Source organism: Argentina anserina, chromosome 4 (genome assembly GCF_933775445.1).
Source record: "Argentina anserina chromosome 4, drPotAnse1.1, whole genome shotgun sequence".
NCBI classification, from domain to species: domain Eukaryota; kingdom Viridiplantae; phylum Streptophyta; class Magnoliopsida; order Rosales; family Rosaceae; genus Argentina; species Argentina anserina.
Window position 1 is genome coordinate 26,541,648 of NC_065875.1, and position 13,772 is coordinate 26,555,419.

At 38.2% G+C, this 13,772-nt stretch overlaps 1 protein-coding gene across 1 annotated transcript; it reads left to right on the forward strand.

Annotated features, from left to right (window-relative positions):
* The first annotated feature begins 2,264 nt into the window (after positions 1-2,264).
* LOC126792673 (potassium transporter 6-like) lies at positions 2,265-7,323 on the forward strand. The gene is made up of 8 exons (XM_050519128.1): positions 2,265-3,270; positions 3,418-3,913; positions 4,000-4,053; positions 4,250-4,510; positions 4,586-4,638; positions 4,937-5,060; positions 5,153-5,407; positions 5,839-7,323. The coding sequence occupies exons 1-8, from the start codon at positions 3,232-3,234 to the stop codon at positions 6,942-6,944; spliced, it is 2,388 nt and encodes a 795-aa protein (XP_050375085.1). The 5' UTR covers positions 2,265-3,231; the 3' UTR covers positions 6,945-7,323.
* Positions 7,324-13,772: the final 6,449 nt, after the last annotated feature.

The following is a 13,772-nucleotide window of genomic DNA, read 5'->3' on the forward strand; positions in this document are numbered from 1 at the left end:
CGTGTTTTGGGCCGGGCCTGGTGAACGAGACCGGGTCGGATCTAGGGCTGATTTAGGTTGAGTTGTGCGATATGGGGCTTTTCTCAATCGCAGTTTCTTCTTCTTCTTCCCAAAGTTCGCAGCTTTTCTTCACTCTCTTAGATTCAAGCGTATTCTTATCGAGGGATTCAGGTCTGGAGTAAGCGAAACTGAGGAGCGGCGAGCTGAGGAACGGCAAGCTGAGGAGCGGGCGAGCGACGAGCTTGAGGAGCGGGCGACGACAGCAGCAGCAGCAGCAGCGGAGAAAGCAGGAGCGGCGAGGACGACGTCAGGTGACGTCGGAGAGCAGCACCGGAGGTCGTCGACGTCGGGGAGCGCTGGAAGGCAGCGGTGAGGAGCGCCGGAGGGAAGGAGGCAGCGGTGTAACCTGCCGGCAAAAAAAAAAAGACGGGAAAAATACCCGGATAAAGAAGAGCACGGAGGCTCTGATACCAAGTTGAAAGGTTAGTGTTCTTGCTTAATTGATTCATACATGGATTACACTTGTTTATATAGACTAATCTAGCACTATTTCTAGCACTAACTACCACTAATTACTCCGTGATTCACGGGCCGTGATTCCCGGCCTAATTCACGCCGACATTTATATCCATGATATCCATCGAACATGGATTAACGGTGGAGAGGTCGTTCAGTATTCGAACGTGATTCTCCGAACAGTGTAGTTGATTCCCTGTCGTCCACTCTATTCCTTTGTTGGCAGACTTTTAGATCCAGACGGATAGATTGCTGGGGAAGAAAGAAGGTCGCCTAGGGTTTCATACTCGTGCTGTTTAGAATTTGCCACGTGACTGTGGCACGACCACGTACTGATCATCGATCGATCCTTCGTCGACCAACCGTGTTGGAATTTTCTATAATTGAGCTGCGCAACCAACCACCCAAACTCTAATTAGCAGATTAATCATATTACGTTTCCTAGCTCTCTTGGTAATAATACCAAAAGTCGGAGAAGAAAGATGCTCGATTAAGGACCATCGCATTAGCTGTGTTTTACAGTTGCTCACATCTTTAAGGGTTTAAACATGGAGATTTTTCAAAAGAAGAAAAATGAAAAATCTAATGTTCTTTGTTAAGATTATATGAAACAATACGATACTAAAAGGCGGACATACTCGATCAAGGGCCAAATGTGCCATGGCATTACCGTAATGTTAGTTTCCTTTCAAACTCATGAAGAGGTAGTTCAGCATTTTCAGCTTTATAATAGAAACCATGCCAGAAAGCATCATCAATCCACATTAATTTGGATCAACTAATTGCCGGGTGCTTCATGCTTGCAATGAAAAGTTGATATATAGACATATAGTAGTACTTATTTAGCATATCCTCCCACATTGTACATGTTGGTGGTTTACTTGACGCTTTCAAAGCCAAATTAAGCTAGTTCGGCAAACGATTCATGAAAGCCAAAATAGTTGTTGCTTCTAATAATAATGACAACAACCCACCCCCCCCCCCCCCCCCCAAGATTAAGTCATAACTTGGCTTTGATCAACAATTAGTCACTCTCAAATCATCTTTTAATTAATCTATTCATCATATTTTCTTTGTGGTGGAATAGCATGTAAAAGCACCTTTCAAATTGAGATGAGAATTATATATGCTTTGTGAGATTCCCCACTATAGAGACACATTAATTAGCAACCGAGTGATTCAATGGGTGACTCTCTTCTCTTCTTTTCATATCCTTTTCTTTTTCTAGTTCCCTATCACACTTTGGCCTTTGCTTATTAGAGTGATAGCCTATCACACATATGATACACATTGAGTTTGAGTCAAACTTAACCTAAAGGAAGCTTGAAAAATGGTAATCACACCATGAAAACTGTTAACCCTGTGCACTATAATCCAATTTATCACTTAAATAATTAATCAGCAACAATCTTATAAATATCATCACAAACTTCCTAGTCAAGTTATAACCTTTCAAACCTATCAATAAAGTCAAATTTTCGTACCTGATGGCTGCCTAAACATAGAGGAGAGTCGACAGATTACAATAATCCGAAAAGCAATTATTGAATTTAAGCACACAATTGGTCATGAAAGGCACTTTAAACAAAAACACACGATCTTTGAACATTCTTGATCTTTCCTATAAACAGAAAACACGTATTTGTTTTGCTCAATCTGATTTCTGTGGTCTGGAAATTATTTTATATGATACCAAATTTCGCCAAATTAGTTATAATTGGTCACTATTTTCTGGTCAGTGGCAGGCTGAGTCAACTATCTGAAATTTACAATAGATTTGGGAAGAGAATAAGGGTCGAAGCTCCAAGATTGCATCTGCTGGATATCTGAGAAAACTGCCACTTCATATCATACTGTGTCTCCCTCAGAGCCAAGTGGTGTCATTATATTACTCAACTCAACTCAGTAGTCTTCATAGTTAAAACCATAAAACCCCAAAATCAGAAAGATCCCCCACCAAACTTCCCTCTCTTATTTTAGAAGCAGAAGAAGAACAACCACCCCTACCATCATCTTTGTCATTTCTTGTGTGTTCACCATTGCTGTTGGTTGTTCAACTGCTGGTTCATGTTTATACTACTTTATTACTTCTTCCCTAAACTTGCATACTATTATTATTTAAAGTATATTAAATCATCTTTGTCCCTTTTTCTCTTGGCCTTAAATTTAAAAAGTAATTTCGTATATAACGCTCTTTGCCTCGAGTGTTCTCCTGGGCAGGCGTTTTCTGCAACTGGGTTTTTGTTATTTTCTGACCAGAAACAAAAGAAACCCATCTGGGATTTCAGAAAGTCACTTTAATACAGACACAATCTGATTTTAGAAACCCACAAAAGGCGTGCGTGCAAGTTTGAGTTTTTCTGGGAATAAAACTTGGGGAGATTCGACCAATTGGCCTTAAATTTAAAAAGTAATTTCGTATATAACGCTCTTTGCCTCGAGTGTTCTCCTGGGCAGGCGTTTTCTGCAACTGGGTTTTTGTTATTTTCTGACCAGAAACAAAAGAAACCCATCTGGGATTTCAGAAAGTCACTTTAATACAGACACAATCTGATTTTAGAAACCCACAAAAGGCGTGCGTGCAAGTTTGAGTTTTTCTGGGAATAAAACTTGGGGAGATTCGACCAAAAAAAAAACTTGGGGAGAAGGTGAACTTTGCTAATTGCCAAATGAAAGGTCCTTTATTCAATGCCTGATTGCTGAGAAGAACCCACCATGGATCTGGAGACTGGGACTGATCGAAACCAAGTAAAGGTGCGAGCTTTATGTCTTCAATGTTCATTTGATTTCAGTTTTGTAAGTATAGGTGTGAGCTCTGTTGGTTGTTAACTTTGTTTTTGATGTTGAAGAGAACCCACTTTGGTTTTGTGACCAAGTGTTTTTTTTTTTTTATGGTAACAGAAGGAATCATGGAGAACAGTTCTGACTCTGGCCTATCAGAGCCTTGGAGTTGTTTATGGGGATTTGAGCACTTCACCTCTGTATGTGTACAAGAGCACATTTGCTGAAGACATAGTACACTCTGAGACAAACGAAGAAATCTTTGGGGTGTTGTCGTTTGTGTTCTGGACTCTCACACTTGTGCCTCTTCTCAAGTATGTGTTTATTGTGCTTAGAGCCGATGATAATGGTGAAGGAGGGACATTTGCTTTGTATTCTTTGCTGTGTCGACACGCCCGAGTTAGCTCACTGCCCAATTGCCAATCAGCTGATGAGGAGCTTACTGATTACAAGAAGGAGAGTGATGCAAGGTCCTTGAAGCCCAATTCGGGCTTCGGGTCGAGCTTGAAGTCTACCTTGGAGAGGCACAGGGTGTTGCAGAAGTTTCTGCTTGTTCTTGCTTTGATTGGAGCTTGTTTTGTGATTGGTGATGGTGTTCTCACACCTGCTATTTCTGGTAATTTTTTCGGGTTATGACTAGCAAATTTGGAGAAAAGTTAATGTTTTTGGACTGACTGGGAATTTGCTTTTAATTTTGTGCAGTGTTTTCTGCTGTTTCTGGACTTGAGTTTTCTATGTCCGAGAAGCATCACAAATGTGAGTTCTTGACTTTTGTTCCTTTTGTGGTATTTATTGTCTGTGTTCTGTTCACGTTTGAGTTTTGGATGATTCCCTTTTTTGTTAAGTAATTCTTAATCTGATCCATTTTCCTCTGATTTGCTGGAATTCACAGTCTAATTCAACTAGCCTACTCGTATTGGCACTAACTCATGAAGGTTTGATGGTTTTGCAGATATAGAACTTCCAATTGCCTGCATAGTTCTGATATGCCTGTTTGCACTTCAACATTATGGCACTCATAGAGTTGGGTTCTTGTTTGCTCCTATTGTTCTGGCATGGCTTCTGTGCATCAGTGCGATTGGTCTTTACAATATACTTCACTTCAATCCAACTGTGTATAAAGCACTTTCTCCATATTATATGTACAAATTTCTGAAGAAAACGCAGAAAGGAGGTTGGATGTCCCTGGGTGGGATTTTGTTGTGTATAACAGGTAAGTGTGCATTTAAGATATGCTACAACAAGCAAAGTGGCTCCCTAGTCTTCTAACACACATATACTTTTTCAGGTTCAGAAGCCATGTTTGCTGATCTTGGACACTTTTCGCAACTGTCAATCCAGGTACATTACAGCCTGTAAATTATAATGTTACCAGATTTTGTGTACTAAATTGCTTTGGATTGATTGGGATGAGATAGTTTCTACGACACGTATTTTGCATCATCTTATTCAGACATTACTGTTGCTTCAAATCCCCACTAGTGTCCTAAAAAGTTTCTTGGGAAACAAGAAGAAATTTCACAAACTTTCTTTCGTGATTTTGTTTGCTTTTATCTGAGATATAACATTCTTCTCATATTTAGTCTTTCACCATTATGAAACAATCACTTTGGCTAATAGATGTTCATATTCTTTGCAGATTGCTTTCACCTCTTTGGTTTATCCAGCTCTGGTGCTTGCATACATGGGACAAGCAGCGTACATATCTACTCATTACAACGAGGGGGGAAACTCCCGCATTGGATTTTACATATCTGTGCCAGGTAGACACCTTGATTTGTTTAGCAGGAAGTTACTAGAATTTGAAAAATATGCAACTCCTTGGCTAATCTGGCACTACACCACTACTTGTCAGAGCAACTGAGATGGCCTGTTCTGGTTATAGCTGTACTTGCAGCAGTAGTAGGAAGCCAGGCCATCATAACTGGGACTTTCTCAATCATCAAGCAATGTTCGGCCCTGGATTGCTTCCCAAAAGTCAAAATAGTCCATACATCATCCAAAATCCATGGCCAAATATATATCCCAGAAATCAATTGGATTTTGATGCTGCTATGTCTGGCTGTTACTATTGGTTTCAGAGACACAAAGCGCATGGGAAACGCATCAGGTATAATGATTATTTACGATCTAGTGAACCCACCAATGTTTAATATTTCTACTTTTGTGGTAGTGTCACGAGGCACATACACTGTCTAAGTTGTACCAAACAAGATATTGCTGAGGTTGCATTTATGTAAAGGAACAAAAGTTCTGCATCCATATCACCAGTTTTGTATTTCCCTATTAAAGTTTCAACAGTTCTATACTTCTATTTATCTTCTCATAAGTAGTACAGACCCTGCATTTGCATCTGTTACTGGGCTTATTTTTTGAAGTCTATTTCTGTGGTGTATTGAAGTAAGTTTTCGACTAGATTGGATTTTATTAGATGCTTATCAGGATTTAGTGAAAATAGATGTGGATCTAACATTAAATTCTGCTTATAGATATGCAGCCCTGTGAGAGAGTTCTTTAACCTTATAGTTTCATGTCGAACAGGTTTTGCAGTCATCTCTGTGATGCTGGTCACAACCTGCTTAATGTCCCTAGTTATTGTCCTGTGCTGGCACCGCAGCGTCTTCTTTGCAATTTGCTTTGTGTTCTTCTTCGGCACAATAGAAGCTCTTTACTTCTCAGCTTCTCTTGTCAAGTTCCACCAAGGAGCATGGGTTCCTGTTGCTCTTGGCCTGTGTTTTTTCTTTGTCATGTATGTGTGGCACTATGGAACAGTTAGGAAATATGAGTTTGAAGTCGACAACAAGGTCTCCATCAACTGGCTTCTCAGCCTTGGTCCCAGCCTTGGCATTGTTAGGGTTCGTGGAATTGGCCTCATACACACTGATCTTGTGTCTGGCATTCCGGCAATCTTCTCCCACTTTGTTGCCAACCTTCCAGCTTTTCACCAGGTGGTTGTTTTCCTCTGCATCAAGTCTGTCCCAGTCCCACATGTTAGACCCGAGGAACGGTTTCTAATCGGGCAAACAGGTCCAAGAGAGTATCGACTGTACAGGTGTATAGTACGATATGGCTATCGTGATGTTCACAAAGATGATGTGGACTTTGAGAATGATCTTGTATGTAGTATAGCAGAGTTCCTACGATCAGGAAGCAGTCCTGATAGAAAGATTATCAGTGAAGACTTTGAGAAAGAAGATGAAAAAATGACTGTTGTTGGTACACGTTCTACTAATGCAGAAGGGATTCAGCTGAATGAGGACAGTGTAGAAATGACTCCAGAAAGTACTATGCTGGGGCAAAAGGAAATAAGATCACCGCCGCCACCGGTGAAACAGAGAGAAATAAGGTCACCACCACCTCCATTGCCCCAACGAAGGAAGAAAGTAAGGTTCATTGTTCCGGAGAGCCCAAAGATAGAGACAGGTGCAAGGGAGGAACTGCGAGAGCTAATGGAAGCTAGGGAAGCCGGAGTAGCTTACATAGTAGGGAACAACTACATGAACGCAAAGAAAGGGTCAAGTTGGATGAAGAGAGTCGCCATCAACTACGGATACGAGTTTTTGAGGAGGAACAGCAGAACAGCTAGCTATGCGCTAAACATTCCTCACGCGTCTACTTTAGAGGTGGGGATGATCTACCATGTGTGATTTTGTTCATACAAAGTTCAATGGATGATGTAATGTTGTGCAATAGTTGAAGGCCACAGATTTATATGGTGTGTCCAGGAAATTGGCAGAAGTACATCATCCTCTATTTTGGGTTTGTGAGAGGATATATGGACAGAAGAATATAGGTCCCTAAATTGCATACAGTCCCATTCGTCTTGCTCTTCACTAAGATGTAAGAAGCATCTTAGAGAAAATAGTCGTTAGATTTTGTGTAGTAGTATCATTGTGCAGTTTGTGCTCTTACTTTTGGGTTAGATGGGCCTTGTATCTCTGTGATGCTGTGAATACTGAACACTGACCTGATGCGCTTCTGGACCCATGATTACTGCCCTGCATTTTCTACACTAATATCAAACCAAATGTCTCAACATTAATATCAAACCAAATGTCTCAACATTAATATCTGATACTCCCCCGGGAGGAGGCTTACCATGAGAGTACTATAAATACAGATACAGTACCAAAATATGGCGCATACTTTAAAATTTTGAAGCTCTATAAGTTCCTTTTAATGAGAACTAACTTATTGAGGGAAAAACAGATCTTGTTTTAAAGAACATAACAAAGTATGAGTTCGGCCAATCAACCACTCCATCAATCTCGCTAAGACAGTTGTTTAATTTGAGTTTTAGTGCTAAATCTCTTCATCGCCGACGTCGTTGCAAGACACCGTAGGTGGCCTAAACCATTAAGGGAGTATCAGACATATCAGCTTTCATTATTAGAATTTAAATGTGGTGTCCTCCGACATTAAAATTGAGCTGGATGCCATCTCCTATCAATCAAACAGAAAAACGCAAATACCAATATGAAAATGAATAGCATAAATACATTTTTCTTTTCCGGGGAGATGAATTATTTAAATGAAAGATGAAAGAGGGACGTGGAATTTGGTAGCGTGAGAGATAAGTTTGAATCACCCCTAAATGGGTCCCACGGCCCGGAAAGAAAAGATTGGTTTTGGATAAAAGGAGCGGCCCATGCCCCCACACGCCGAACCGGGTTTTAATTTTTTTTTAACTCAGGGCCCCACATCGTTTGCTGGGGATGACCTGGACCATTAGGTCACGTGATGTCCGTGTAGTTGGTGCGTGCTCGTTGTCGGCTCGGGGTGAGCTGACGTGGCCGGACTGAATGGGCTGGTAATGGTGGTGGATGATGACCGGGGCGGGTCCCACGAAGTTAGGTCCCTCCTTTCACTAGTTTTGAGCGTTCCACGTGTTGAGGTGACCGGGACGAGGAAAATGGGAAGAAAGAAAGAAGAAAAAAGGTGAGCAGAAGTCCCTGTCTGCTTGATTTTATCCGCAACTAGTGAAAAAGCAGCTGGAGTTTGAGATAATTACGGGAAGGCCATCGTTGGGAGTTTCACAATGCCAAGAAGGGACACTGCTCTGGGAGTCTCGGGGTGCATCACTCTCGGCGCTTTTCAAGTTTTGCATTGAAGAGGAAGGAGGCAGTAGTCTCACTAGTCTGTGGGCGAAATTAGGGGGCTTGCTTAACATATGGGCAGGCACGGTCGCTTTCGTTCTTGGATACCATAAATGTGGGTAGAGTCACGATCAGTGTTACCAAGAACTTCAGTCTGAAAATTAGGGATTCTAAGTCAGTTGACGTTATGTTTGAGTTGATTTTCAAATTGTAGACTTGAGTGATGCTATTTGAGAGCTGAACTAAAAGTTAAAACACGTGATGGAACATTAGATTGAAAAACAAACTAATAATAAAGTTCAATAAAACCTAATATGAATTTAATCTATATATTGTTATCCCATCCCCATCGTTATTGAAGGATGTTTGTGAAGCTATTAATGTCTATATATTTGTTAAATTATATTCAGGGCCGGCTCTTAACGTGTGTGAGAAAAGCGACGGCACATGATCCCAAATTTTAAGGTTATACACACACACACTCACACTTAGTACAAACCTTGAGTGATTTAGTTGGTAATTTGAGGTTCACTCACTTTCTTCTATTTTCCACTAGTTCAAGAGTTCGATTCACATCACTTGAGTGCATTTATTTAAATGATTCTTTTGGCATATTTCCTTCCATCTTTTTCTTTAATTTGTAGATACATTTTTCCAAATGGTGAGGTTATTACCACCCCACAGTCTTTTTTAATCACTCCACAATCATATTTCAACCCAAGTATCCACTTTTACACTTGAAACTAAAAAAAATATAATAAAACAAAACATATTTAACGATAAACACAATTAAATCATTATTTAAATTTTAGTATTAAACACATGCAACACCTCTAACAACTCGTCATGTGACAGTTTGTTACAATTTTCTTGCATATTGTATTCTAATTAAGCTCTTTGTTCTTAATCTTCAATATTGTCACTGTATACATAATTATATGTATATATAGTTCAAGTAGAGAAAAATCAAGCAAAAATAATGAAAGATATATAGAAAATATGAGGTTGCGAAAAATTTGAATATAAAAAGTATGATGAATTAAAAGATGTTGATACTTACAAAATCACAAATACGCCGTACACATATTCTAGGTACAACAAGAATGTACACATGCATAACTACATTCGGGAAACCAAAATATTACCGGCATGCCACGCACGTGGACCCAAGCCACAATCACGCTTTTGGAGCTTACAAGTGGGAGTGTGGTGTGAAAGGTAACTAAAGTACATGATGCGTAGTCTAAATTGTCAATTACTGGCGGTTTTGAACTTGGGACCTAAATCGGAGACCAATAATCTAAATTTTAATATAGGCATGCAAATATGAGGACCTAAATCCATAAAACCATATAGTATAGTCATATGCCTTAACCCTAACACTAATAATATTTCTGGCCTATCAAAACAACAATATTTGATTTACCCCGCAATACTCTCTCCTCTCCTACGCCAAATACAATCATGTTGTAAGTTTTTCCATAGGTATCATGCAACATTGCAATATATATATATTTTTTATTTAATAATTCCAACACCAATATTGTAACTATACCATATTTCTTACTAATTCAACTACACAAAATAGTATTTTTCTTGAAGTCCGCCTCTCTAGTACTTCACACAAAACATGCAATCAACCCACTAAAATTTCATGTGGATAACACCATGTTCTATAAATTTAGCTTCACCATTATAGTTCTCTTTCAATATCCAACGTTTTTATCCCATGAACCCGCATCTCAACCTCACCCACTTCAGCCTAAAAATTAAGGCCCTTGCTTGTTGTAAAGATCATCACAATTTCCTCCCAGCAACACAACTTTCAGGCATCAACCATTTCCTCCCAACAAAACGCCACTTCATAATTCAAATACTCCCCCAAGCAATCCATCCAGATCCAACAAGCAAAACATTCCAACCCAAAACCATTTTCAAGCTCTAGACAATCTTAATTAAGTTTAACCATGCACCTCAATTCCTTACTTCTATCTTCCCTGCACCAAAATTAACCTCAACAATAATTCACAACAGTAAGCATCTCATCTTGCAATTCATGTATTTATAGCTCCCACGCCACATGCCTCCTTGCAAGTTCTCTTCATGTATCATGTTCAATATCAAATCCATTTGAATCTCATGCCAACACATATCACAAGAACCAAGTCACTGCAGCATGCCAATTTTATTGCGGGAAAATTTGGGGAAAACACTACAAAGCTTTGTTCAAGCGTTGGACACAATTCTTGAACTCAAAATGGGGTACAAGAGGCAATCAAGTAATTCTAAAAGCATATGCACAAAACACCCTCTTACAAAAGAAAAATGAAAGAGATATTCATTTCAGTTTGACCTTTTTTTAATTGTAATTTTACAATATTTATTATTTTTTTAAAGATAAAGGTGGAATATTTGGATTGAATATGACTATGGGGTGAACAAAGGAGATTGTGGAGTGGCAATAGACGCATCATTGTCCAAAAATTCCTCGTCATTTTTTTTAAATTTCCTTCATTCTTTTTTCCTAATTTGTTGGTTGGATATACTACTTATCCTTTATCTTTCTTTTATATTCCCCCCCTGTTAGTTTGTTTTTAATAGATATTTTATCAAGAAAAAATATTATAGTTATGTTGTTAAAGAATGAGAGAATGAGATATGATTAGATGTATATATTTGGTTGTATACAATTGAAATTTGCTATGGTTTACAACTAATTTACTTAATGATGTATTTATGTAAGTGCGAAAAGTTAAGGCCGCGGTTTCAATCTCTCACAAGACTTCTAAATGTTTTGAGACGGCTCTAATTATATTTTATTAACTACTATATTACTTGCCATTATTGTAATGAATTGTGTAGTATATTTATAACTCTAAACCCTAAACTATTGTGTATTCTCTACTGTGTTAGGACTAATACGTTTCTCAAATAGTGTAGGTGAGTGATATGCAAAGGAGGATGCATTGGTAGAGCAAATTAGGCTAATCTTGGCAATTGAAGCAACTTTTGAAACTTCTCATATATCAAGCATTCAAAGAATGTTAAGTTGTTCGTCCGCAATAATACATAACTTATTCAAAATAAAGAATGTTGTAGTTAGGAGTTAAGTTTCTATTGACTCATTACTCATAGATACGACATTATAACGATTGGCTCGTCGTAACTCATTTTAATAGCAAAGATGATGTCCTCTACATTCTTTTACATAACCTCCGATGAAAATTTGGAAATTTAGGAGGGACAAATGGTTGGCAATTATGTAAAAAAGAGTGTAGGTTGATGGTAACTTGGTAAACAGGGTCCTGGTTAAATCTTATCCGAGTTGCTGAATCCGTAATGCCAAAAGCTGGGACGTGGTGCTGTCGGAGAACATAGTCAATCCTCTTTTCTCGAGCCTTGAGACCTTCTAATTATAAAAGCAAACAAAAAAGAAAAGAAAAAGGAATCAAATTGTTTCACAGTTCACAGTTTCTCGGGGACCAAAACGCGAAGTCGCGAACCTGAGCAGACCCAGCTGTCATTTATTAACACACAGCTCATCTCTTTCCCACTGGTTTTCACATTTTTCTTTTTTGATTAATTAATCCACCAACTATTTTTCATCCACTCCGTTACCCTTGTCCTCCCGGCAGAATATGGCATCTTTTAGTTATGGACTACGGTATATTCCGTTTTGTTCTTCATATATGTTTGTTAATTGTTTATTTAAACCCTAAACAAACTGTAAGTACTTTACAAAGATTGGTGACTTGCCTGATTCTATTTTTAATACATACATGATACCAGCTTTAAACTCGTATATCAGTATATGCATACATTTCTCAATGGACCGGCGTAGGGTGATGATTCCCAAGACTTTTCCTATACTTCATTGCATGTATTATATGCATTCTTCATATGAAATTAATATGATCAACGGTTAGAGATAAAATATGTGATAATCACGATAAATTATCTAAACCAATCGTTTTCCGCTTATATAGTACGTCTTATAGATTAATAAAAAAAGTGTGTTTATTCATTATTGAATTGTACTTTATGATAACTTACCTAGTTACCCCTTATGTATGTTCTTTATTCATCCTTACTTACCTCATTGCATAATTTCATACCAATTGGTATTTACTTTACACCAATTTTTGTATCATCATAAAAGTACATGAATCTCATGGGTAAACGGTGTTAAGTATTCCAAGTGTGGATTAGATTATCAACTTATTCCGATTATCAAACACTATAATCTAGTCACTATTGGCGTGCAGCATAAAAAAACGGAGTCGTGGGTTGTTGTCTTAATTAATTAAGATGTCAATCATTTTATTAAACTTTATTACATGATGCGGATAACTATACGTGATTGGTTGAGCTAAGGTTTAGCCTTACAGACATTTGACCTAACTACAACTATTGGAGGATAATGTTTTCTAATAACGGGGCTTATAGCTTAACCATGCTACACTACCTATTCATTTTTTACATACTTCTAACCTTTAGACTATGATTAACAATACATTTGTAGCATACAATATTACATCGTTATCGAAATATATATGGACCCAAAGTGATTTAATAGAAAATTGCCGAACCTACGCGGCTAATGCTCATAGAAAATGTAGCATAGCTTAAATTAAGGTACCCCGAATTTGTCATTACTGAGGACAAAATAATATAAATGTATCTATCCAATGAACTTTTATTTTGAACTAACCTAGATGTATACAATGTAAACTTACTCAAAGTCATTTAGAAAGCACTTGAATTTTTTATGTACATATATATAAATATATCAACAATTGAGGATGAGACGCTTTGTTAGAAACATAACAGGCAAGTAAGTCATTAAATCACACTTTATCCGCGAGATAGTGAAAATTGTGTTTATACGTGCAGTAATCAGCTTTTCAAATGAGATATGTCTTAGGAAGAAGACCGTAAGAACGAATACATGTGGAGTTGTGAGGTGTGAGTTTGACATATGACCCTAAACATACAATATCTGATCTATGTGGACTAGATTGTTGCAAAAAATCAATATACACGAAATAATAAAGGCCGAGACTATCAGTCTATCACATAGTTGTACTTGAGACGAAGTAATGAGTTCAAGGCGAACAATGTCATGTCATGTACGACAATTGCTTAATTTATCTAAGTTTGGCAAATATTACATTTGTAATTAAAACGACCTTGCACGGGTGATACACTGTACTCGAACCACCACATGATACGTGGCATTTTCTTTTGCAAATAGTGATTTAGCTAAAGAAGAAATTAAAGAACAAAATAGGAAAGACCTAGGAAGCACGTAAGGGGCACAGTGGTCATTGCCGCGTATGAGTTGGCATTTCCTAAAGTCTTATCCAAATAGCCCAACCC

Bases quoted from the DNA above. Each gene is read 5' to 3' on its own strand.
- LOC126792673 (XM_050519128.1), top strand. From the start codon at position 3,232: ATGGATCTGGAGACTGGGACTGATCGAAACCAAGTAAAG. The intron at 3,914-3,999 runs GTAATTTTTTCG...AATTTTGTGCAG, and splicing joins TCTCACACCTGCTATTTCTG to TGTTTTCTGCTGTTTCTGGA. The intron at 4,639-4,936 runs GTACATTACAGC...TATTCTTTGCAG, and splicing joins TTTCGCAACTGTCAATCCAG to ATTGCTTTCACCTCTTTGGT.